We start from the raw sequence: 25,082 nt of genomic DNA, 5'->3' as shown, positions 1-25,082 counted from the left end.
CCCATCGTTCACACTATTGTCTGAGCTCCGCCTCCTGTCAGCATTATGGTGAGCTGTATAATTAATTCATTACATATTACAAGGTAATAATAATAGAAATAAAGTGCGAAATAAATGTAATGCGCTTGAATCATCCTGAAACCATCCCCCCATTCCATCGTGGAAAAACTGTCTTCCACAAAACCAGTCCTTGGTGCCAAAAGGGTTGGGGACCGCTGATCTAGGCTATATCTTAGCGATTGGATTCAATCACCAAACTTTCCTAAACACCAGTGGCAGGAGTAATTTCTTAGAGTCATTGAAATTTTCTTAACTGGCTTCTGAATCATCAAGGGAAATCAAATTGTCGTCTAGACTTTGCATTACGTATATTTTATGGCTTTCCAATTTTTTGAAAATTGGTAGTCTGAGGAAAGTGAATTCAGTTTTTAAAAACAGCACTACTTGAAGGTTTAAAGACTTCGTTATCTTACATGCTAGCATCTTAGAAATCTGCCTACCACACAATTAACCAAAATACTTTATTCTTATGCATCTTGATAAAAGGAGGTTTACTTTATCAACCAGCCCCTTAACTGAAAAAAAGATGACTCTTCAGAACCCCTAGAAGGAAATTTACAACTAATACATCTCTTGGCAGTTCTTTGGGCTGGGATACAAACCTATCACGTAGATATTAAAATACTGTGCTCCCTTACAGATGTTCACAGATATTAAGATAAAACTAAGAAAGCAGGACTTCCCTGGTGGTGCAATGGTTAAGAATCCGCCTGCCACTGCAGGGGACACGGGTTCAATCCCTGGTCTGGGAGGATCCCACATGCCGCAGAGCAACTAAGTCCGTGCGCCACAACTACTGAGCCTGCGCTCTAGAGCCAGCTAGCCACAACTACTGAAGCCCGCCCGACTAGAACCCGTGCTCTGCAACGAGACAAGCCACCACAATGAGAAGCCCGTGCACCGCATGGAATGGTAGCTCCAGCTTGCTGCAACTGGAGAAAGCCCGTGTGCAGCAATGAAGACGGAATGCAGCCAAAAAAGAAACAAAGAAAGAAAAAAACTTAGCTTTTTCTGGAGTCGAATCCACGTTTCTGCCCAGAAAATGCTGGGTGCAGAACAATTAGTTCACTGCAGACCATTGTTTAGTTTCAAACGTAAACAACATGCTCAGCTCAGGGCTGAAGTGACCAGAGTGCCCACTTCATCAGACCAGCACAGTAGTTGTATAATTTTGCCCCCACAGAACAGAGATAGAGAACAAAGAAGAAAAGTGAAAGAACAAACCAGCCCTTCCGTTCTACACGTCCTTCCTTCCTTTTGCCAGTCTCATTTCACTCATAGTGACTCATGGTGAAACAGAGAAATATGTGAATTGCATTCGGATGTGCAAAGGTTAGTAACTACTTAATTTTCAAAACCAGCTCATCCTCCAGAAACACTATAGTTGCCTTCCACTCCATTTCATTTAGATTGTCTTCTGAACAGCTGCAAAAATTGTCCTTAAAGTCCAGACGACATTCGTAGATTAGACCCTCAAAAGGGGAATTTTAAAGCACGCTGTATTCGGACTGCCCGGGAAGGCATTGCCACTTCTCTTCAGACAGGGGATTTCCGCCGATTTCTTTCTGTTATTTCACATCTGTTTTGCACTCTGCTCCTTGCTCTGTTGCGGGCCCCCAGTTTTCCTGTAACCAACCACTTAGAACCAATCAAGAAGTAAAGAAGAGAAGAAACGCCCGCCCGCTCCCAATTTCTTTTGTTTCTCTGCCCGCCAACCGCAGAGCCGACCGAGCCAGAGCCACTGTCATCTTTAACCCCGCTCAGCTGATCGGTTGCCGCCGCCGCCGTCGCCAGATTCCAGAAGCAAAGAACAAGAAGCTGGGAAGCCAGACATGGACGTGAATATCGCTCCGCTCCGCGCCTGGGACGATTTCTTCCCAGGCTCTGACCGCTTCGCCCGTCCGGACTTCAGGGACATTTCCAAATGGAACAACCGCGTGGTGAGCAACCTGCTCTATTATCAGACCAACTACCTGGTGGTGGCTGCCATGATGATTTCCGTCGTGGGGTAAGTGGGGTCCCCCTCCCGGGTACTGATCGGGGTCAGCACCGAGTGGGATCTTGGTGCAAGATCCCGGGATGCGTAAACGCTCTCCAAGACCAGCTCCTGTCCTGACAACTGCAAGCGGCCAAACCAGTGGAAACTTGTTCGCAGGGCGAGGCCGCAGCAATCTGGGGGCCCTTTTTTTTTTTTTCCGCGCCTCGGGCTGAAGAGTGATTGGGGGTCCTGGGGTGAGGAAATGTTGCCAACCTCAGGCAAGAAAAAAATGACTTCTTTCCCGCTGTACCCCAATTACGCTTTTGCTGGGGGTGATATTTGTAGCGCCCCAGTCTCTTAAAAATAAGGAGAAAGAGGAAAGTGGCGTAACCTTATGCTGGGGCTGGCTGGGGCGGACGCCGCCCTGGAAGGCTTGGGGCGCCAGGGTGTGGATCCGGACTCTGCCTTCTGGGGTGTTAGTGTAGAAGGGGCATCAGAGAGGCGACTCTCTTTATAGGTTTCTCTGCCTAATGCCTGCCACATTGTACGGGAAAGCTGAGCTTGGGAGCAGAAGGGTGGGTGTAGCCTGGTGGCGCATCTCCCAGTGTGGGGTGAAGTCTGCCATGACTTTAGAAACGGTGTCCTTTTGCTCTTTTTTCTTCCAGTAGTTGCCAGGCATGGTCACTTTATCTTCACACCCGATCTTAAAATTGTGTCCTCTGTTATATGCGATTTCACACAACACCTGTTCTTCTAGAAACCACTTTTTCTGGTAGTTCACCCTTTAAGAAATGCTTCACTCACTTTTGCAAGATGGGGTGGTGATATTCTAGATCTTGCTGATCCCATGCACCTTTAAAGAAAAAAGCACCCTCAGACTTTATAAAGAAACCCATTTGCCATTAAAGAAGTGTCTGGCATTTCTATTTGAAAGCAAACACAGAGGGAAAGCAAGCTGGCCTGGGAGAAAGGAAAAATCTAAACTTGTAAAGTGTGGGAAAGGGCAAATAGGATGGTTTCTGTAGTTGGTTTGCTGTTCTTTGTCATATTTATTGAGTCACTTCTCTGTGCCAAGCTTGGGCACACCAAGATCAATCACACATGAATCCTGACCAAAGGGCACGTGACAGTTGTTGAGAAGATGTAGGACCGAATACCCAGCACGGGGGGGGGGAGAGGGAGAGTTCACAGTTTCTGGGTGTGGTTCAGAATATCTGCCCCCATGCAGAAGTGGACTCTCATTTGTGTGACTGAATAGACAATTACACAGATCCTCATGATGTGTTGCTTAAGGAATTTCCAACTCAGAATGGCTTGGTGTGTGGACAGCATGGGCTCTCAACCGACTCCGAATTATACAGCAGCCAAGTTAAAATTAGTTGGAGTCGGACAGGCCTGGAGCAGCTGCCTTCTGAACCTTCCCCTAGCTTTATGCTTAAGGCTTATTTCTCCGAACAATAAAAAAATTTCTTTAAAACAAAATCTCTGGTAAATAGGATTGCCTCTGTTGTTTTGCTTTTTCTTTTCTCTTTCTTTGTAAAGGCATCTTACCTGGTCGTCTAGCTATGGGGTCTTTTTTTTTTTTTGAGGTACACTCCCCCAAATCTAGATATAGGGCAAGATTTGACACAGACCAATCAAATGTACAGAAAAAAACCCAAAAACAAACAAAAAACCTTGCTTTTCAAAAAGATGTACTGCCCAGATCAGACACAAGCTCCAGCAGCATTGCTACCTTGATGGAATTCATTTTTCACTATGAATGCCCTGACTAAATAGAGCTCCTTCATTGTGGTGTCTTAGCCTACTAACTCGGGCAGTTTGGGGTGTTGGCCCTTCCTATTTCCCTTTTCAAATAGGAGATGGGGATTGGCAGTCACATTTTTGAAAGTGAAAGTGAAAAGTAGCCATTTCATTTTTGTAAAATGTCTTTATTGGAGTATAATTGCTTTACAATGGTGTGTTACTTTCTGCTGTATAACAAAGTGAATCAGCTATACGTATACATATATCCCCATATCCCCTCCCTCTTGCGTCTCCCTCTCACCCTCCCTATCCCACCCGCCATTTCATTTTTTAATTAATCTTATCTTTAAAAACTTACAAAAGATACAGGCTAGTAAGTTGTTCTGAAAATTGTGTGCCAAGTGTGGGATTCCCTTTGTACCCCAGTAAAACCTGGTGTGACATCTTCAACTGTTTCCTATGCATCTACAAATGCACAGCCTGTAGTTCTTTCCAGATTGCACTTGTCTTCCTTTATAATTTAATAATAATAAAAGCTAACATTTATTGAGCGCTCTGTGTGCCAGGTACTTTGGTAAGTAATTTAGCAAATTCCCTCATACAACCCGATGAGATGAGACATTATTATTGCATTATTATTGTTGTTATTATTAGACCTGAGGCTCTGAAAGTTTAAACGACCTGCTCAAAGTCACAACCCCAGACTCTTAACTACTATGCCATCTTCCTATGAGTCATGAGGTTTGGAATTGTAGTATCTTAAAGCTGGAAGAAACTAAATGTCTTCAGGGTCAGGGAGGCTTAGTTGATGCCAGAACGTTTCTGATTCTAAACAGGACTCTCCTCTTTTGGTGATATCAGTAGATGGGAGGGTCAGAACAGAGCTGGAGGCTGTTTGACTGGATTCTCTACTGGCATCTGATGGTTTCTCATGATATCCTGGTAGAGTGTGTGTGAAAATGTGGCCTGGGTGTTTCCCGGGGAAAGGACTGTGTTGGAAGTGTCTTCTTCAATGGTACCATCCCCTGCTGGACAGAAGGGACCGCCAGGTCATTGTTGGAGCGCTCTAGCCTCAAGTCTAAAGACTTCTGAGAAGTGGATATTATCTAGCTCCAAAACACCCGGAAGGGCTGCCCAGACCAAGATGGAGATTAAGAGGGATTAGGATAGACACAGATCTGTGCCTGAGGGCCTGATCAGTCAGGGCCTGGTAATCCATGGTTAGAAGTTTGGTCTTCATCCTAAAAGCATGGTTTCCCAGGCATATGACTTCCACTCAGGAGATCTATTCGGCCTCCTAGATTAAGTCTAAGTCTCTTAGCTAATAGTCCTTGTGGGGGACAGTTGTCATACCTTCCGGCTCTTTACAGAGTAGAAAGTAATGGTTAAGAATTTCAGCACCAGAGCCTGGTTAAGTAAATTTTGAATCTCAACTACCAGTCAGTAGCCATGTGACCTTGGGTAGGTCACTTGAACCACCCTTTGCCTCAGGTTCCTCATCTGTAAAATGAGACTAATGATAGTACCTGCATTGTAGAGCTTTTCTGAGGATTATCTGAGTTAATATAGGCAAGTTTCTTAGAACAGTGTCCAGCTCCTACTTTTTGCTTCACGAAATTTATTTTGGAGTTTTCATTGTTATTTGTATCATTGTTGGTGTTATCATTGACTTAAGGAGAAACACAGATAGCATCTGTATCCCAGCAGCTCCATCCACCCAAACACCAGTCCCCAACTTACTCATCTCCTCCTGCTTCTCCTACAGGATTTTGCCCCCCACTCCCCACACGTGTGCACACATCTTGTCTGGTATTTACCCCACAGGCTTTTAATTTGTCTCTTCACTTGTCTTCACTCTGCACTATTGAGTCCTTGAGGCCAGAGACTGTGGGTTTTTTAATTAATTAATTAATCAATCAATTTGACTGCACCAGCTCTTAGTTGCAGCACGCAGGATCTTCGTTGCGGTATGCGGACTTCTTAGTTGCGGCATGCATGCGGGATCTAGTTCCCTGACCAGGGATGGAACCCGGGCCTGCTGCATTGGGAGCGCAGAGTCTTACCACTGGACCACCAGGGAGTTCCCTGTGGGTTTTGTTTGTGATTATTTTTTTCTTTTTCTTGTTGTTGTGGTTAGCATTATTTTTATTCCCTGGATCCCCAAGGCCTACAATACAGCAGATGTTTAGCTGGCGAATGCAAAGAATAAATAAATGAACGTAAGGTTTCAACGTGATCACGGGGGCAACTTTTAACGGAATAAATTATTTTGAAGCACATAGCAGCATGCCAGCACATAACAGCAACATGCTCCTGGAGTGATTCTAACTGGGTCGTTGGTGACAGTGCTTACTATGTATTGGTTAGGATTACTATGGTGTAAAAATTCAATTTTAAAAAGTTTAGAATTCAGAATCTTTGCTAATTCATATTGCCCTTGCAAATTTGGTGAAATACCCTTCTGCAGTGTTTCTCCACCTGGGTTCTGCTGACATTGTGGATCGTAGAATTCTTTGTTGTAGGGGGCTGTCCTGTGTATTGTAGGATGTTTAGCACCATCTCTGCTCTCTACTATGTGAAGATTGATAAATCAGTTTTTACTTGTTTTATTAGTAAAACATAATTTGGAAAACAAAAAGTGCCCTCCCCTTCAGTTGTGACAATCGAAATTGTCACTTATTGTTTGTAGATTTTTTTGATGATGGCCATTCTGACCGGTGTGAGGTGATACCTCATTGTAGTTTTGATTTGCATTTCTCTAATGATTAGTGATGTTGAGCATCCTTTCACGTGTTTGTTGGCAATCTGTATATCTTCTTTAGAGAAATGTCTGTTTAGGTCTTCTGCCCATTTTTGGATTGGGTTGTTTGTTTTTTGATATTGAGCTGCATGAGCTGCTTGTAAATTTTGGAGATTAATCCTTTGTTGGTTGCTTCATTTGCAAATATTTTCTCCCATCCTGAGGGTTGTCTTTTGGTCTTGTTTATGGTTTCCTTTGCTGTGCAAAAGCTTTTAAGTTTCATTACGTCCCATTTATTTATTTTTGTTTGTATTTCCATTTCTCTAGGAAGTGGGTCAAAAAGGATCTTGCTATGATTTATGTCATAGAGTGTTCTGCCTATGTTTTCCTCTACGAGTTTCACAGTGTCTGTCCTTACATTTAGGTCTTTGATCCATTTTGAGTTTATTTTTGTGTATGGTGTTAGGGAGTGTTCTAATTTCATTCTTTACATGTAACTGTCCAGTTTTCCCAGCACCACTTATTGAAGAGGCAGTCTTTTCTCCATTGTATATTCTTGCCTCCTTTATCAAAAATAAGGTGGCCATATGTGTGTGGGTTTATCTCTGGGCTTTCCATCCTGCTCCATTGGTCTGTATTTCTGTTTTTGTGCCAGTACCATGCTGTCTTGATTCCTGAAGTCAGTATAGTCTGAAGTCTGGGAGCCTGATTCCTCCAGCTTTTCGTTCTCAAGATTGCTTTGGCTATTTGGGGTCTTTTGTGTTTCCATACAAATTGTGAAATTTTTTGTTCTAATTCTGTGAAAAATGCCATTGGTAGTTTGATAGGGATGGCCTTGAATCTGTAGATTGCTTTGGGTAGTACAGTCATTTTCATGATACTGATTCTTCCAATCTAAGAACATGGTAGATCTCTCCATCTGTTTGTATCATCTTTAACTCCTTTCATCACTGTCTTATAGTTTTCTGCATACAGGTCTTTTGTCTCCTTAGGTAGGTTTATTCCTAGGTATTTTATTATTTTTGTTGCAATGGTAAATGGGAGTGTTTCCTTGATTTCTCATTCAGGTTTTTCATCTCTAGTGTATAGGAATGCAAGAGATTTTTGTGCATTCATTTTGTATCCTGCTTCTTTACCAAATTCATTGACTAGCTCTAGTAGTTTTCTGGTAGCATCTTTAGGATTCTCTGTGTATAGTATCATGTCATCTGCAAACAGTGACAGCTTTACTTCTTCTTTTCCGATTTGGATTCCTTTTATTTCTTTTTCTTCTGTGGTTGCTGTGGCTACAACTCCCAAAACTATGTCGAATAATACTGGTGAGAGTGGACAACCTTGGAGCTCGTCTCTGGAGCTCCCATAGGTTTTGGGTCGTCGTGTTTTCATTGTCATTTGTTTCTAGATATTTTTGGATTTCCTCTTTGATTTCTTCAGTGATCTCTGGTTATTTAGTATTGTTTAGCCTCCATGTGTTTGTATTTTTTACAGATTTTTTCCTGTAAATGATATCTAGTCTCATAGCGCTGTGGTCGGAAAAGATACTTGATATGATTTCAATTTTCTTAAATTTACCAAGCCTTGATTTGTGACCCAAGATATGATCTATTCTGGAGAATGTTCCATGAACACTTGAGAAGAAAGTGTATTCTGTTGTTTGTGGATGGTATGTCCTATAAATATCAATTAAGTCCATCTTGTTTAATGTATCATTTAAAGCTTGTGTTTCCTTATTTATTTTCATTTTGGTTGATCTGTCCATTAGTGAAAGTGGGGTATTAAAGTCACCTACTATGATTGTGTTACTGTCGATTTCCCCTTTTATGGCTGTTAGCATTTGACTTATATATCGAGGTGCTCCTATACTGGGTGCATAAATATTTACAACTGTTATATCTTCTTCTTGGATTGATCCTGTGATCATTATGTAGTGTCCTTCTTTGTCTCTTGTAATAGTCTTTATTTTAAAGTCTATTTTGTCTGGTATGAGAATTGCTACTCCAGCTTTCTTTTGATTTCCATTTGCGTGGAATATCGTTTTCCATCCCCTCACTTTCAGTGTGTATGTGTCCCGAGGTCTGAAGTGGGTCTATTGCAGACAGCATATATACGGGTCTTGTTTTTGTATCCATTCAGCCTATGTCTTTTGGTTGGAGCATTTAATCCATTTACATTTAAGGTAGTTATCAATATGTATGTTCTTATTACCATTTTCTTATTTGATTTGGATTTGTTATTGTAGGTCTTTTCCTTCTCTTGTGTTTCCTGCCTAGAGGATTTCCTTTAGAATTTATTGTAAAGCTGCTTTGGTGGTGCTGAATTCTCTTAACTTTTGCTTGTCTATAAAGGTTTTAATTTATCCGTCAAATCTAAATGAGATCCTTGCTGGGTAGAGTAATCTTGGTGGTGGATTTTTCCCTTTCATCACTTTAAATATGTCCTGCCACTCCCTTCTGGCTTGCAGAGTTTCTGCTGAAAGATCAGCTGTTAACCTTATGGGGATTCCCTTGTATATTTGTTGTTTTTCCCTTGCTGCTTTTAATATTTTTTCTTTGTATTTAATTTTTGATAGTTTGATTAATATGTGTCTTGGCGTATTTCTCCTTGGATTTATCCTGTATGGGACTCTCTGTGCTTCCTGGACTTGATTAACTATTTCCTTTCCCATATTAGGGAAGTTTTCAACTATAATCTCTTCAAATATTTTCTCAGTCCCTTTCTTTTCCTCTTCTTCTTCTGGGACCCCTATAATTTGAATGCTGGTGTGTTTAATGTTGTCCCAGAGGTCTTTGAGACTGTCCTCAATTCTTTTCATTCTTTTTTCTTTATTCTGCTCTGCAGTAGTTATTTCCACTATTTTATCTTCCAGGTCATTTATCCATTCTTCTGCCTCAGTTATTCTGCTATTGATTCCTTCTAGAGAATTTTTAATTTCATTTATTGTGTTGTTCATTGTTGTTTGTTTGCTCTTTAGTTCTTCTAGGTCCTTGTTAAACGTTTCTTGTATTGTCTCCATTCTATTTCCAAGATTTTGGATCATCTTTACTATCATTACTCTGAATTCTTTTTCAGGTAGACTGCCTATTTCCTCTTCATTTATTTGGTCTGGTGGGGTTTTACCTTGCTCCTTCATCTGCTGTGTGTTCCTCTGTCTTCTCATTTTGCTTAACTAACTGTGTTTGGGCTCTCCTTTTCACAGGCTGCATGTGCGTAGTTCCCATTGTTTTTGGTGTGTGCCTCCACTGGGTAATGTTGGTTCAGGGAGCTGTGTAGGCTTCCTGGTGGAGGGGACTGGTGCCTGTGTTCTGGTGGATGAGGCGGGATCTTGTCTTTCTGGTGGGCAGGACCACATCCAGTGGTGTGTTTTTGGGTGTCTGTGACCTTATTATGATTTTAGGCAGCCTCTCTGCTAATGGGTGGGGCTGTGTTTCTGTCTTGCTAGTTGTTTGGCATAGGGTGTCCAGCACTGTAGTTTGCTGGTCGGTGAGTGGAGCTGGGTCTTAGCGTTGAGATGGAGATCTCTGGGAGAGCTTTCGCTGTTTGATATTATGTAGAGCCGGGAGGTCTCTGGTGGACCAATGTCCTGAACTTGGCTCTCCCACCTCAGAGGCACAGGCCTGACACCTGGCTGGAGCATGAAGACCCTGTCAGCCACGTGGCTCAGAAGAAAAGGGAGAAAAAAAAGAAAGAAAAAAATAAATTAACGTTATTAAAATAAATTATTAAAAAAGTAAAAAGTAATTAAGAAAAGAAAAGAAAAAAGAAAGAAGAGAGCAACCAAACCAAAAAACAAATCTACCAATGATAACAAGCGCTAAAAACTATTCAAAAACAAACAAACAAACAACAAAAAAACCAAAAACGGACAGACAGAACCCTAGGACAAATGGTAGAAACAAAGCTATACAGACAAAAATCACACAGAGAAGCATACATGCACACACTCACAAAATGAAAAAAAAAAAAAAATCTATAAATATTAAAAAAAAAGGAAGAGAGCAACCAAATCAATAAACAAATCTACCAATGATAATAAATACTAAACTAAGATAAACATAAAACCAGAAACAAATTAGATGCAGAAAGCTAGCCCCAAGTCTACAGTTGCTCCCAAAGTCCACCACCTAACTTTTCGGATGATACATTGTCTGTTCAGGTATTCCAGAGACGCAGGGTACATCAAGTTGATTGTGGAGACTTAATCCGCTGCTTCTGATGCTGCTGGGAGAGATTTCCCTTTCTCTTCTTTGTTCGCACAGCTCCTGGGGCTCAGCTTTGGATCTGGACCTGCCTCTGCGTGTAGGTCGCCTGAGGGCGTCTCTTCCCGCCCAGACAGGACGGGGTTAAAGGAGCAGCTGATTAGGGGGCTCTGACTCACTCAGGACGGGGGGAGGGAGGGGTACGGATGCGGGGCGAGCCTGCGGTGGCAGAGGCCAGCATGACGTTGCAGCAGCCTAAGGTGCGCCGTGCGTTCTCCCGGGGAAGTTGTCCCTGGATCGCGGGACCCTGGCAGTGGCAGGCTGCACAGGCTCCCCGGAAGGGAGGTGTGGAGAGTGACCTGGGCTCGCACACAGGCTTCTTGGTGGCGGCAGTAGCAGCCTTAGTGTCTCATGCCCGTCTCTGGGGTCCACGCTGATAGCTGCAGCTCACGCCCATCTCCGGAGCTCCTATAAGCAGCGCTCTGAATCCCCTCTCCTCGAGCACCCCAAAACAATGGTCCCTTGCCTCTTAAGCAGGTCCAGGCTTTTTCCCAGACTCCCTCCCAGCTAGCTGTGGTGCACTAGCCCCTTCAGGCTGTGTTCCTCAGCCAACCCCAGTCCTCTCCCTGGGATCTGACCTCCGAAGCCCGAGCCTCAGCTCCGAACACCGCCCCCCCGCCGCCCCGGTGGGTGAGCAGACAAGCCTCTTGGGCTGGTGAGTGCCGGTCGGCACCGATCCTCTGTGCGGGAATCTCTTCGCTTTGCCCCCCACACCCCTGTTGCTGTGCTCTCCTCCGTGGCTCCGAAGCTTCCCCCCTCCGCCACCCGCAGTCTCCGCCAGTGAAGGGGCTTCCTAGTGTGTGGAAACCTTTCCTCCTTCACAGCTCCCTCCCACTGGTGCAGGTCCCATCCCTATTCTTTTGTCTCTGTCTTTTCTTTTTTCTTTTACCCTACCCAGGTACGTGGGGAGTTTCTTGCCTTTTGGGAGGTCTGAGGTCTTCTGCCAGCGTTCAGTAGGTGTTCTGTAGGAGTTGTTCCCCATGTAGATGTATTTCTGATGTATTTGCGGGGAGGAAGGTGATCTCTACGTCTTACTCCTCCACCGTCTTGAAGGTATCTCCTTAGCTAAAGTATTGATACTTTATCTCCATGTGGCCCATGTTGGTGCTACCACTGGGTGGAAACTAGAGTTACCACTTTTTGCTTTTAGTCGCTTAAGATGGTAAGGAGTTTCTTCTATCTGAAAAGAGTATTACTGTAATCTTTTCAAAATGAGTGTGGTCCCGGGACTTCCCTGGTGGTCCAGTAGTTAAGAATCCATCTTGCAAGGCGGGGGACGCCGGTTTGATCCCTGGTCGGGAGACTAAGATCCCACATGCCACAGGGCAACTAAGCCCACATGCCACAACTACTGACCCCACGTGCCACAGGAAAGATGCTGCGTGCAACAACTAAGACCTGACGCAGCCAAAAAATAAAAATAATTTTTTAAAAAAATGAGTGTGGTCCCATAATATGTTCCAGGCTGGTAGCCATCAGCATCTGGTTTTAAGAAATGGGCAGACTGTTTGCCCCTTTTACTGCAAAAAGGAAGAAAAAACAAGTTTCTAGCTGGTAGAGGAAGAAAAGAAAGAGCCCTTGGGTGGATGGGAATGTATTAAAACCTTTGCAGATGAAATCAATTGCATAAACAGGCTGAAACCTAGTGGAAATGTTTCTGAGATTCCTCAGCCAATTCTACAATATTACTCTATTTGTGTTGTTTCATTTGTTCACTCCACAAAGAATATGAGGCACTTACTGATTTCTCAGGCACCGGGCCGGGAGATACAGTGGAGAATGAGACAGCTGTGGTTCCTGCCTTCGCCATGTTTATAGAGGCACCAAGAGGATGCTGAACACATAAGAATTAATTTTTATACAAGTGCACAGAAACATACACATATATAGACACACATCATTTTCAACCTGACTTACCTGATCTCCCCTATACGTTATGATGCCAAATCGCAAAACTCTCCGGCGTCAGAAATGGGAGAGGCATTGAGTATATGGACGGGGAAAGGATTATTAAACGGAACCATCCTCACCTGCAGCACAGATGCCTTCTGCTCAGTTGGACAAGTATTTGCTGAGCACCTGCTACTTGCCAGATACTGTTGGTGCTCTGAGGATACCAGCAGGAGTACAAGTCCACCCAGCCATCCCGAATCCTCCCAGAATTAATCTCTTCCTGCCCTTCCACGCACTTCTATTTGCACTTGAGGCACTGCACATGGCATGCTGGTACATGTCGTTCTGGGGCGGGTCATGTGTTTCTTTGAGTACAAAACTTTAAGAGGTCTGTCAACACTCAGTGAAATTTTAATCTCAAAATTCTTCCTCAAGTAAGAATTCTTCTGTTAAATCATCTTCTGACACTATGTATATAACCTTGTTCTTCTCAACATCTCCCCATACACACTTTATTTTTTAAACTATTTCCTGCGGTTGGTAGTTTCTATCCCCTTTCCCTATATAAGGATTTACAATGATTCTGGGTAAATGTTCAAGTAAATAGGCGGATTTGGGGCTTCTTTTTTACCCCTTTCTAAGAGCGCAAAAGCTCTCGATCAACTTACTAGGGGCGGAGAGCTCTGTACAGGAAATGCAGTTCTAAAAGATGAACTGGACCTGTACCAAATTGAACAGCACCCTTGGAGATTTTTTATTTTCCTTTTGGACAAGTGAATCACTCCGCTTCAGAATACTTATAACATCCTCCCCTGGCTCTTGTAATGAGCTTGGCTTCTTGTTTCAGGGAACACTTCCATGCCCGTGATCTTAAGAAAAAACCTGTAGGCTGCATCTCCGCTCTGCAAGCATTTACCATAAATAGATAGGATTTCCTGGCCTTTTCTCCCAGGGGGCATTCGTGAAATGGAGACACCTGGAAGACAGAAAGCCCATCTGAAGTGGAAAACCGGGGCTCTGGCTTCTGCTTCTTCTAATCTGCTTTGTATCCCATCAGTGAAGTCTTCATCTGCAGGAAACAAAAAGGAATGCAGAAATTGGGGTTAGTGGGAGGTAAATAGACAGGAACTGCTTGTAGGAAGGGAGTTTATGTGTCACCAGGCTCATTAGCATTTGTCCAAACCCCTGTCCTCTCTCCACAGTGCTGTAAGAACTTGCCATGTGACAACCATTTAATCAACTCCGCTAAAAGCATTCAGAAAGAACAGTTTGTAAACAAATATCTTTCCACTTGAGTTCTAAAGCATTATTGTGAGATTAACTGTGGGTTCCTAATTGTTGAAGGCAGTGATCAGTGTACGTGAGGGTTCATTATACCATTCTCTCTACCTTTAGAAATTTGCTGTAAAAAAAGTTTAAAAAGGATCTGTTGCAGTCTAATTAGTCCCTTGTATAGTGACTATTTGAAGCTCCACGTCTAGGGGAGGGGTGAGACTCATGGCTTCTAACCCAGGTCCAAGCTGTTGCTAATAAAAAATAAAACCAGCAATGAGCTTGATAAATACGAAAGAAAACACGGAGGTTCATATGTCTTAGAATGGATACTTTTTACATGCCACCTGCTGCCAAGACAGTGGATCATTTGGATGTGTTTAGTTTGATGGGACCAGTACACACGGTGTGATAAGTATTCAGTACACAGCGAGTATGCAATAAATACTATGAGCTGAGCTGATTCAGTTGCTTAGGAAAATCTCAAGGTTAGGTTACTTTAACCTTTCTGTGACAAAGGAGTCTGATCCCTGCCCCACCTTAACTGCCTGTGATCATTAGACCCAGGAGACACCGATCACATTTACTCAAAACTGATTTGTACAATTACATTTGTCCTTTATAGTCAGAGATAGTTCTTGCCAGGAAGGAAGCCGTGTTGGGATACCAAAATAACCACAGAAGAAGGTTGGGATTATCTGAGGAATCCAAGGGCAAGAGGGCCTATATAGACAGGTCTGCAGGTGGATGAATCTCTCTCTGTCCCACCCACTCTCCCTCCTGGCCCCCAGCCAGCACTAGTGACAGAACTTACAAAGATTCCTCCTTCCAGCGAGCCCAAGGGCCCTGCGATTTCATCTGATTATCTCCTATGTTTGCATAGGAGTTTCTCCTACTTTTGGTTTTTGTTTTGTTCCTTTCATCACAACTCTGTGAAGGTACAAAGACGGGGACCGTTTCTACAGTAATACTTAGTGTACAGTGAGAATAATCGCGATTTGTCCAAGATAACTCTCTTGTCACTTAATTCCTGGCCATAGAAAGTTGCTGAGCTTACTTTAAATAACATGAAAATGTGCTAGATTCTCACTTCCCCTTTTTCTTTCTTTCTACAAGTATTTACTGAACTCCTGCTCTGTGCCAGCCACTGCGCCAAGTGCTGGGGAGAAAATGTCACGGTCCCTGCCCTCATAGCGCTTGGTCTCTAGTGGGAGACAGAGACATTCATCCAATATTCATTCAAATAAATATCAAACTGCCACTGGGTTCAGAGCTATGAAGAAGAGGCACACGGTGCCAGGATGTGGTCAGAGAGACAGAAAAAGCTGATTAGGCTGAGATTCGAAGAAGATAGGAGTGAATCAGGCAGAAAGAACGGCTTGTGCTCAGGCCTGTGATGGCCAGGGGCAGGGTAAGTTCTAGAGACAGATAAGAATGCCAGCAGATGGCTTGCAGAATCAGGAGGCGGCGGTATGAAAAAGCTGACAGGCAGAGATGGTGTACCCCTTAGCCATCCCTCATACTGATGATTCAGATTGTCCCTTCGTCCTGAGAGATGCAACTTAAGCCAAATTGCAGACTTGGTAGGTGAAGTGTGACCTGAATTTCCGGCCACGTTTACGCCCTCAGCTCAGCCCCATTGTCCCAGGTACAAACTACATACCCTGGCTGCAGAGGCAAGCAGGGGCCAGACCCTGAGGGGCCTTGTAGAATGTGGAAAGAATCCTGTTTTTATCCTAAGAGTGATGAGAAGCAAGAAAATGGATGGGTGGATTCATACTGGCAGTGACCCCTCTGGTTGCTTAAGAACCTCAGAAAAACATCACCAATTTAGAGAAGTGCACTGTGAGTAAATTGTTCCCCGCTTTCTTGGTGAGTCAGGCTTCCTCAGGAACCAAACTGACAAAATAGCTTTTTTGGGTTAGAAAATTGGAACTCAGTGCAAAGCTGCTTCTGCTGCTCAGAAAATATTTCACCACCTCTTTGGCTCTTGCTGGCATCACAGCATGGCAGGCATTACCAAACTTGCACTTGAGTCGATCTGAAGATCTCTGTTCGGATAAACTTTTATCACCAGCACTGCAATTGGTGGCCTTGGGACAAATTTATTAACTTATCTATTCCTTACCTTGCTTCTATGTAGAATGAGGTGTGTTTTCAAGATCCATCCTAGCTCTAAAATTCTACTGTTGGCCGAGATTTTTTTTTTTTTTTTTTTAGCAACTTGTGCTGAAACTATAGCTATAGCTAGCTGAGTCATGTTGGCAAGTTTAGGACCTGTGTCCACAGCCACTCATAGCCACCTTCCTTTAGAGAGAAATGAGAATGCTGAGGGATTTCCCAGAATGATCCTTAGTTGCTTACCCCAACTGGAAGGACAGGGTTCTAAAATGGTTGAGGGGGGAAATCTCTGAAGCTGGTTAACAACACAGAATGGGTTATATTATGAATTGCTGTCACAATTACATCAATTGGCACTGTTTTTCTCCCCCTGGATCCCTTTGACTATGTTTCTTCACTGCCCTGGGCCTCAGTTTATGCATCTGTTTAATGGGACTGGGATGACTCCTCTTTGACGAGTCTGCTACAGGATTCTGTGATGGGATTCTAAACTTTTATACAACTGTCAGTGATTCCACCAGAATTTTTAACTATTATATTTATCTATCAACTTTTTAATTGGATTGGATACATACGTATGTAAGTATATATTTTTAACTCACAATAGAAAAACATATTGTTTTTGATTTGTAAAACTAGGTCCTATTTTCAACAAAGATAGAAAATCACGATCTCGCTCTCTTTTCTCTCCCTCCTCTCTCCCTCTCTCCTTTGCTTCCCTCTATCTTCCTTCCTCCCTTCCCCCCTCTCTCTCATTCACAGACTACCAAAAAATGAAATAGCACCCATGGAGTCCAATGGCATTTGTCCACATGAAAGCTGGGGTGGCACATTTATGGAAGTTTTGTCCTAAAGGTCCCTGGGCTTCATTGTGACTGATGTCACTAAGAACCCAACTGTTGAGTAAAACAGCTTTACTCATCTCAGTCGAGAACTGGTTCCCAAACTCCTACACTCACTGGAAAATGAAATTAATCTCTGGAGGGTGGTCTATTTTGCTCCAAGTAGAGGGAGGTGCCAGGGCAGTGGGAGTAGTGTGCATTTTACCCTTTCTTAGAATGGAATTGCCCTTAAGCGGAGTAAGGAAGAAAATCATTTCTGCTCCAAGTAACTTTGTTCATTTTTTTCCAGCTTGGAACTTGGTTTAATTACAGATCATGGCTGGGCACGTGGTAAGCTAAAACCACTTCCCTTGAACATGAGCAACAGGAACAGGTGAAAAGCAAATCTGGAATTGCTTGAGTAAGGCCTGGATTTTTCATTGTTCTTTGTCCTGGGCTTTATTTAGACATTCAGCCTAGGTATCTACCTCACTTGTCCCGAGAAAAATAGAAACAGTTTGGCATGCATTTTAGTATATGCTACACCTCGTGAATTGTTATTTTAACAGATATTCTAGGAAGAACTGCGCCGGAGACCTTTGACACTTTGCCACCAACCAGCCATCTCCTATTTGCAGCTTACGCAAAGGAGTTTCCTAAACTTGAACTCTCTGCTCTGCTTCTTTGAGTTGATGTTGATTTTGTCCACATCAAGGCTATGTAAAAGGGTTTGTCTCTTTCAGGCACCTTTCCCCCATTTCTTTTATTTTTAAATATCAATTTTTTTTTATTTTCAAGTAATACATGGCTATTGAAAAAATATGAAAATAGAGATAAGCAAATGGGAATATATTACTAATGATCCTATTACCCAGTATAACTACTGGAGTCTTTTGGTATCATTTCTCTCAGAATCTTTTTTGGTGCTAGAAATGAAATTTATTAATCTGTGAGAGTTTCTGAGCCTCTCTACCCAGTCTCCCTACCACTAGCTAAAGAGGATTTTGTTCTGGCCCTGTCCAAGTCTTCCCTTCCCCAGACCTAGAAGGAAATCTTTGTCTTTCCCAAACCAATTCCAGGGTCAAAGCTGGAGACATGGTATAAGCCAGATAAAACTGTGAAAAAGAAAAGAAAAAAGAACAAAGAGACGAAGAGACCTAAATAATAAACTGACGGAGGAGGACAGACAGATTAGCACGTGTGCTGGAAGCTTGCAGGGCAGGTGGTGGATTGGTTACAAGAGGATCTAGAGAGTGGGCAGGAAACCAAGGTTTGGGTGGGAGAAGGAAGAGCTTGGCTGTGCGTATAAATTGAAATTGCATTAATGTTATTGGAGAGATGAGGCAAGGTAAGATTGGACTGTTGTAGTTGGCCTGTCCCAAGCCGGCGTTGTGGGGCTGAGGAGCAGTTACTTTTATATCTTTTTTTTTTTTTGAATTAACCATCCCATAGTCTTTTTTCTTTTTCTTTTTTTTTAAAGATCAGGTTTTAGTTTTTATTTTATCTTTTTTTTTTAAATTTATTTTTATTGGCTGTACTGGGTCTTAGCTGTGGCACGCAGGATCTTTTCGTTGCAGCGGGCGGGCTCCAGAGCGTGTGGGCTCTGTAGCTTGCAGCGTGCAGGCTCTCTCGTTGAGGTGCGCGGGCTCAGTAGTTGCGGTACGCGGGCTTAGTTGCCCCGCCACATGTGGGATCTTAGTTCTCTGACCAGGGCTCGAACCTGTGTCCCCTGCATTGCAAGACGGATTCTTAACCACTGGACCACCAGGGAGGTCCCCTTTTACATCTTTATATTTCATTTTTTATATGTTCATTTTATTTCTGATTACAAAATAATTTACGAATTGCAAAAATTTCTACTTCTGAGTTATATAACATAGGCGCTAAATCCACCTACCAGAGAGAATTGTCGCTTTTACCCAATCAATATATTATTGTCTTCCCACATTATTATGTATACTTTGACTTTTTGAAAACAGTTGTATATGCCACCATTTAGTAAATTGTTGGCCACATAGGTTGTTTCTAAAGGTTATAAATGATAAATACCACTTGTGTGAATACTGTTACAGTTCAGTCTTTGCATTTTTATTCACTTCCTTAGACTATTCTAAAGAGGCGATTTTTGCCTTGAAGGGTATAAGTATTTGCAAGAGTTCTGAATGAAATAAGCAACTTATTATTGTAGGGGTTAATTTTAAATTACGTGCTACTACTTTTACCACTGTTTAACTCCGTGCATTTTGGTAGAAATTTTTTACTTTTTCAAAGGAGTCTGACATAACTTATGTCCCTGATTTCACCCATTAAGATATGCAATACTTTCACTCCTATTTGAAACTATTTAAAACAGCTTTTGTGTTTCAGGAGGCAGAATCAGAGCTAAAATTTAAAGGGATTTTTTAAAAAAAGAATCTTAATTGTCCTAAATATGCATCCCAATATGAATATGACTCCTTCATCTGTTCTATTTCAGAGAAAGTAAGCTCTGGGCATCACCTTTCATTATCCTGTCTTCCAAATCAGTGATGTTAATATTCAGAGCATGAATGGTAACACACTGACCCTCTTTGTCCTTCCCAAGCAAAATGCTCATTAGCCTCTTAGAAGGGTAAAAAGTTAGTAATTCATCATACTTGCTGACCACAAATGTCTTGTTAAGGATTTTGTACACACAGTGGGGTGGGAGGGTTGGGCTGAGTGGGGCTACAATGCCCAGTCATTCTCACTTATGAAATACTTGATCTAAATTTCCTCTTTATAATGTGTTTCCCCCATTATCAACAGTAGAGTAACCTTTGCTTCATGTAACAATGAAACTGGAGGTTCTATGCTTGGAAATCTCAGTTGATGACCCATCTCCTAATGATACTCTGGGCCTTTTAAAGAATTATAATGGCCTCTCCGTGCCAGGAGTCATAAACCCAAATGCCTCCATGGTCCAGGCAGCTTATGTGAGAGAGCAGTGCAGGGGAGCTGTTAGAAAAACAATATTAATGGCAGCTCACTGGGGGCCTCTGTGTCAGAGATGCCATAGATACTGGGGGTGGGGGGTGAGGGCTGAGGCTAAAGGGAGAGCATTTATTCTATCTAAGTGAGAAGGCACTCCAGCCAGTGGCTGACATGGGAAACTGGGCCCAGTTTTGTGAGATTTTCTTGTTTCCGGGAGAAGCAAGAAATCCCAAGATTTATGGATTTTTTTTTTTTTTTTAAAACACATTGGGGGCTTCCCTGTTGGCTCAGTGGTTGAGAGTCCGCCTGCCGATGCAGGGGACGCGGGTTTGTGCCCCAGTCCGGGAAGACCCCATGTGCCGCGGGGCAGCTGAGCCTGCGCGTCCGGAGCTCGTGCTCCGCAACGGGAGAGGCCACAACAGTGAGAGGCCCGCGCACCGCAAAAAAAAAAAACAAAACAAAAAAAAACCCATTGGGATTCAAGTAAAAGTTTTAAAAATTATTGCACAGTCCAAACACAAGTGTGACTGCAGACCGGATCGGGCTCATGGAGCCCACCGTGTGACCTGTACTCCACATTCATCTAGCATGGCAGCTTCTAGAAGGATTTAAATAAGCTCTTGGAGCTCAGAAAATACAATCAACGTGTACTAGAGCCAGGATGTATAAAAGCTAAAGACAGCCCGTCCAAAAGAGGGGCTCTAGTCTTTTAAAATGCTGGGCCTCTATTGAGACGGGCTATTTGATGGGAGTCACACTGCCTCAGTGGGAATCTTTGCTCCACCATTTTCTAACCTCTGTGCCTAAGTTTCTTCCTTTGAGAAGTAAATTGATAGCATCTACCTCATCAAGGTATGATTAAATGAGACAACTTACATAAAAGGCTTAAGTAAGTACTTTGTTGTTACTCTTCCTCCCCTTCCTCCTTTTCTTCCTCCTGACCTGGGCTCCCTCTTTTTTCATATCCCAGGTTCCTGAGCCCCTTCAACATGATTCTTGGAGGCATCGTGGTGGTGCTGGTGTTCACGGGCTTTGTGTGGGCAGCCCACAATAAAGACATCCTCCGCCGGATGAAGAAGCAGTACCCCACAACGTTTGTCATGGTGGTCATGCTAGCCAGCTACTTCCTCATATCCATGTTTGGGGGAGTCATGGTGTTTGTGTTTGGCATCACTTTTCCTTTGCTGTGTAAGTGAACCTGGGCCTTCCTTTCCTTATATCATAAAGAAATGTAGGCGCGATCATTCAGTGGGAATAACCTAACCTGTTTCTGAGGTGTGTTGGCAGGTCTACAAAATTATCAGCATTTTCTGAAACAGCAGATCAAGGCCTAATAGTCCATTCATTGCACAAATACAGTAAACAAAACAAATACGGATCGCAAGTCATACAGCAGAAAAGTGGTATAGCCTGCACTGGAATCCAGATGTGTCTGATATCAGAGTCTGTTCTCAGGCGTTCAGTGCCAGGCATCCTGTGGTGACAGAGAAATGGATGTTTACTCTCTACTTACTCAGAAGATCATAATTAGTGTTGAAAGTTTTGTAAGTTGGCCCAGAATACAGATACCAAGTACTCCAATTCTGGTGAAGAGAAATAGACATTTTCTAAAGTCTATATGCCTTGTTTACCGAGATTCCCAAGCACTTGAAGCCTGAAATAGAGAACAGATAAAATTCCAGTCTCATCAAGAGAAATCTGATTAAAATTATAGTGTATTAAGTGACAGGAATATCCCTTTCACTTTTAATAGCATTTCACGTGTGCCGCTAGACCATTAAATAAAATCAATTGCTTGTTTAAGGTTAGATTAAGCCCAGAATATTTATATGTGAATCTCATACCTTATTGGATAAAATAATTGAATCAGTAAATTCAGACTTTTTGAAATACTCCTCAGGTTTTCTTTATGTGCTACAGGCTTAGTACTTCAGCGATTCTGCTTAAATGCACAGCTTGTACAAACACAAGCCAGGGTAATGAAATGTATCAGAAGTCAAGAGTCAAGGGTCCAGGTTTCTATTCCTAGACCTGCTGGACACCAGCCATGGGATCTGGGCCAGTTATCCTCTATGGGCTGTAGTTCACTCATCTATAACAGAAGGAAATTAGACAATATCAGTGATTCCCAAACTTTGATGATTGGGAGAATCATCCAGGATGATTTTTAAAAATATAAATTTGCCAGCTACATCCCTTGGAGATTTTGATTCTTTGGGTCCACAGTGGTGCCCAAAGACCCTGTATTTTTAGAAAGCTTCTCAAATGTTTCTAATGGCCACTCTAGATTAGGAGCCTCCAGAGAGAACACACATCAGTGCGTCTCAAAATGAAGGTCCGAAATCGCCTACGTCAGAAGCATCCACAATTAGAAGCATCCACAATGATTACTGAAATGTTACATTCTGGCATCCTACCTCAGTCTTAACAGGCTGAATTTTAGGTGAGGAAGACTGGGAATTTGCCTACTTAACCGTCTGTCCAGGTGATCTGTATGTACACAGAAGTTTGAAAACTGCTGGTGCAGATCACCCAGTGTGTCTGTTTAAAATACAGACTCCCAGGACCATCCCTTTAAGATTCTGGTTCAGAAGGTCTAGGGGAGAGGCCAGAGAATCTTTATAAACAAACTCAGGTAATACTTAATAGTCAGGCAAATCTGGGGAACACCAGGTTACATAAGGCCCATAAGACCCTTAGCTTTTTATCTAGACATCTATACCCAACACTATGGAAAACTGCCCCATAGCAGACATTTTCTAAGAGGACTTCACCTGCATGCCTCCTGCAGGGACAAAATACAGGTAATCCCTGAACTGAGCATGAGCTCTTTTCTGAAATGCTTGGTGTTCAGTTGCTTTTTAGTGAAGTTGGAATCGCATGGATTCACTTTGAATTTCAGGGCATTTAAGTAGCATCTGAAAGGTAATGATATCAATGTGTGAAGGGAAGAGAGTGGCAGCCAGATTATGGTCCTTGCTGCTGAACACAACATTTTCCTGCACACACAAAGAATACTTTATATAAAGTCCAAGGATCTATGTGGGGACTTGGATCAATGAGAGAACCAGACGGGACTGTAGCTAACAGAGAAAGTTTCTGCTACAAGTGTGAAGGGAAACAGAGAACCGTTGCTTTGATGCTAACCACGTTTCACTTCCCTGTAGTGATGTTTATCCACGCATCGCTGAGACTCCGGAACCTCAAGAACAAACTGGAGAATAAAATGGAGGGGATCGGTCTGAAGAGGACGCCCATGGGCATTGTCCTGGATGCCCTAGAACAGCAGGAAGAGAGCATCAGCAAGTTCACTGACTATATCAGTAAAGTGAAGGAGTAAATAGAGCTGACCTGCTGATAGGGTTGCAGCAGAAATCGGGTTGCAGTTTGTCCTTGTCCAGACCTACTTTCCGTTTGTGTTTTTGAAATACGAGGTGCACAAACCATCCAGCTATCCATGGCAGCACGCACGGAGAGGCCACCCTGTTCTCCTCTCTGCTGTTACGGAGAAAAGGCCTCAAACTGAAAGAAACCACCCTCCTATTATGTCTGAAGTTTCAAGTGTGTTTATGAAAGCTGATAGGAAATGGGTCGCACTTATTTCTTAAGGGGAATAAAAGAAAAGAATTACGGATTGTACTGCAACAGTATGGTTATCTTGTAGGAAAAAAGTAATTGTAAAGGATCAAGGCAATATGAGTAAATGAAAAGACTACTGAAGGAGAGGATGTCATGCATTAGCCTGTTTTAATCCCCCTCAGCGTCCTTCAAAAATATTCCTTCCTTAGGATTATAATATGTGGGGTACAAAGTAGTTCTTATTATTCTTTAAAATCAAAGGTGATCTCGATCACTTTGCCTCCTGTTTGATGTGCAGTGGATAAACCAGTTGTTTCTATTTTGTTTATAAATATAAAGCTAGCTATTTAGGAGACTATTTTGTCAACCTTTTGTAAATTTTTGAAGTGCTGGTAATATGTTCTCACTAGAAGGCATTTGTTGCAAACTAAATATCCTCTTCTTTAAGGAGGTTACAGCTCTGTAACCTGTATTATTCTTGACGGTCTTGTTAAAAAACAAACAAAAAAATCAGAATAAAACTTGAGTTTCTATTGCACAGTTTTTGTTGTTATAATGACAAAAAGGTGTCCAAGATGATGTTTCCCTTTTTTCTTCACTGTTTAATTTTTAACTGGAACATTTAGAAAGAAGGAAATGAACATGCATTTTACTAATTCCTTAGGGGCAGAAAGAGGACAATAATAGCTGATCTTTTGAAATCTGAAAAGCATCTTTAGATGACCAAGCAAAAAGACCTTCAAAAATGGGAGTGATCAACAGCTTCTGCAGTTCATAAAAATATCAGATAGCACTTGGTACAATTATATGTTTTTATAGCTAGACATTAGAATTAAGATAGCATGAGTTTATATTTTCTATTACTTTCTTCCTTTCACTTCCCATGTATTTAGAAATAGATGATACAACATGTTTTCCTTGCCAATTGCGTGATTTCATAGATGAATAGAAAATATTTAGCTCTCCCTAGCATGGAATTAGGAAGACATTTGGAGCAGTACTCATTGAAGAGACCCTGTATGTCCTAGAATAAGAAGCAATGCATAAGCTGCTCCTGCTTTTTTCTTGCATTTTAATTTCTTAGCCGACCTGCAGCCCTTCTCTCTAGCAAAGCGATATCACCATGACTTCACATACATGGCCTAGAATTTGTACCCATAGCCAAATATGAATAAAATTTATCAAAGATTTTGTTTTTGGGGGGGTGAGACTTTATTTACTGTGCATCTGTGTTAAATGTCTGAGAAACTCAGTGACAGCCCTATAAACACGCAAATATTCTCTTTGCAGCAAAAAACAGCTTGTGTTTCAAATACTGTTAATAAAACTGTAATACTTTATTAATTTCCAGCCGGAATAAAACCGAATACTAATGGAATCCTTTTTTAAACCTGGCATGGGCTTATACATATTTTAGACCCATTTTCTACATGGTGAAATCTGTGGACTAAATGCAGTAAATTTGGAGAAAGTGACGACGTGAATGAAAAAAATATACTCATTACAATTACTAATGGTTGGTGGTCAGAATATAATAGAAAACTCTAGCATGGAAATGCTATAAATTATTTCACTTTAAAAACACGTTAAAATTTTCAGTTAAGATTTTTAAGGTGGGAGTGGGTGAATAGAAAAAACAAAGCATAATATGAATGGCTTCACCT

The 25,082-nt window shown here is 42.2% G+C and overlaps 1 protein-coding gene across 1 annotated transcript; it reads left to right on the top strand.

The window, feature by feature from the left end:
- Positions 1-1,825: 1,825 nt before the first annotated feature.
- On the top strand, positions 1,826-24,608 carry ARL6IP5 (ADP ribosylation factor like GTPase 6 interacting protein 5). The gene is made up of 3 exons (XM_060161370.1): positions 1,826-2,068; positions 20,810-21,027; positions 23,007-24,608. The coding sequence occupies exons 1-3, from the start codon at positions 1,893-1,895 to the stop codon at positions 23,177-23,179; spliced, it is 567 nt and encodes a 188-aa protein (XP_060017353.1). The 5' UTR covers positions 1,826-1,892; the 3' UTR covers positions 23,180-24,608.
- The last annotated feature ends 474 nt before the right edge of the window (positions 24,609-25,082 follow it).

Source organism: Lagenorhynchus albirostris, chromosome 10 (genome assembly GCF_949774975.1).
Source record: "Lagenorhynchus albirostris chromosome 10, mLagAlb1.1, whole genome shotgun sequence".
NCBI lineage: Eukaryota > Metazoa > Chordata > Mammalia > Artiodactyla > Delphinidae > Lagenorhynchus > Lagenorhynchus albirostris.
Note: the sequence above shows the minus strand (reverse complement) of the source record. Positions and strands in the feature narration are given on the sequence as shown.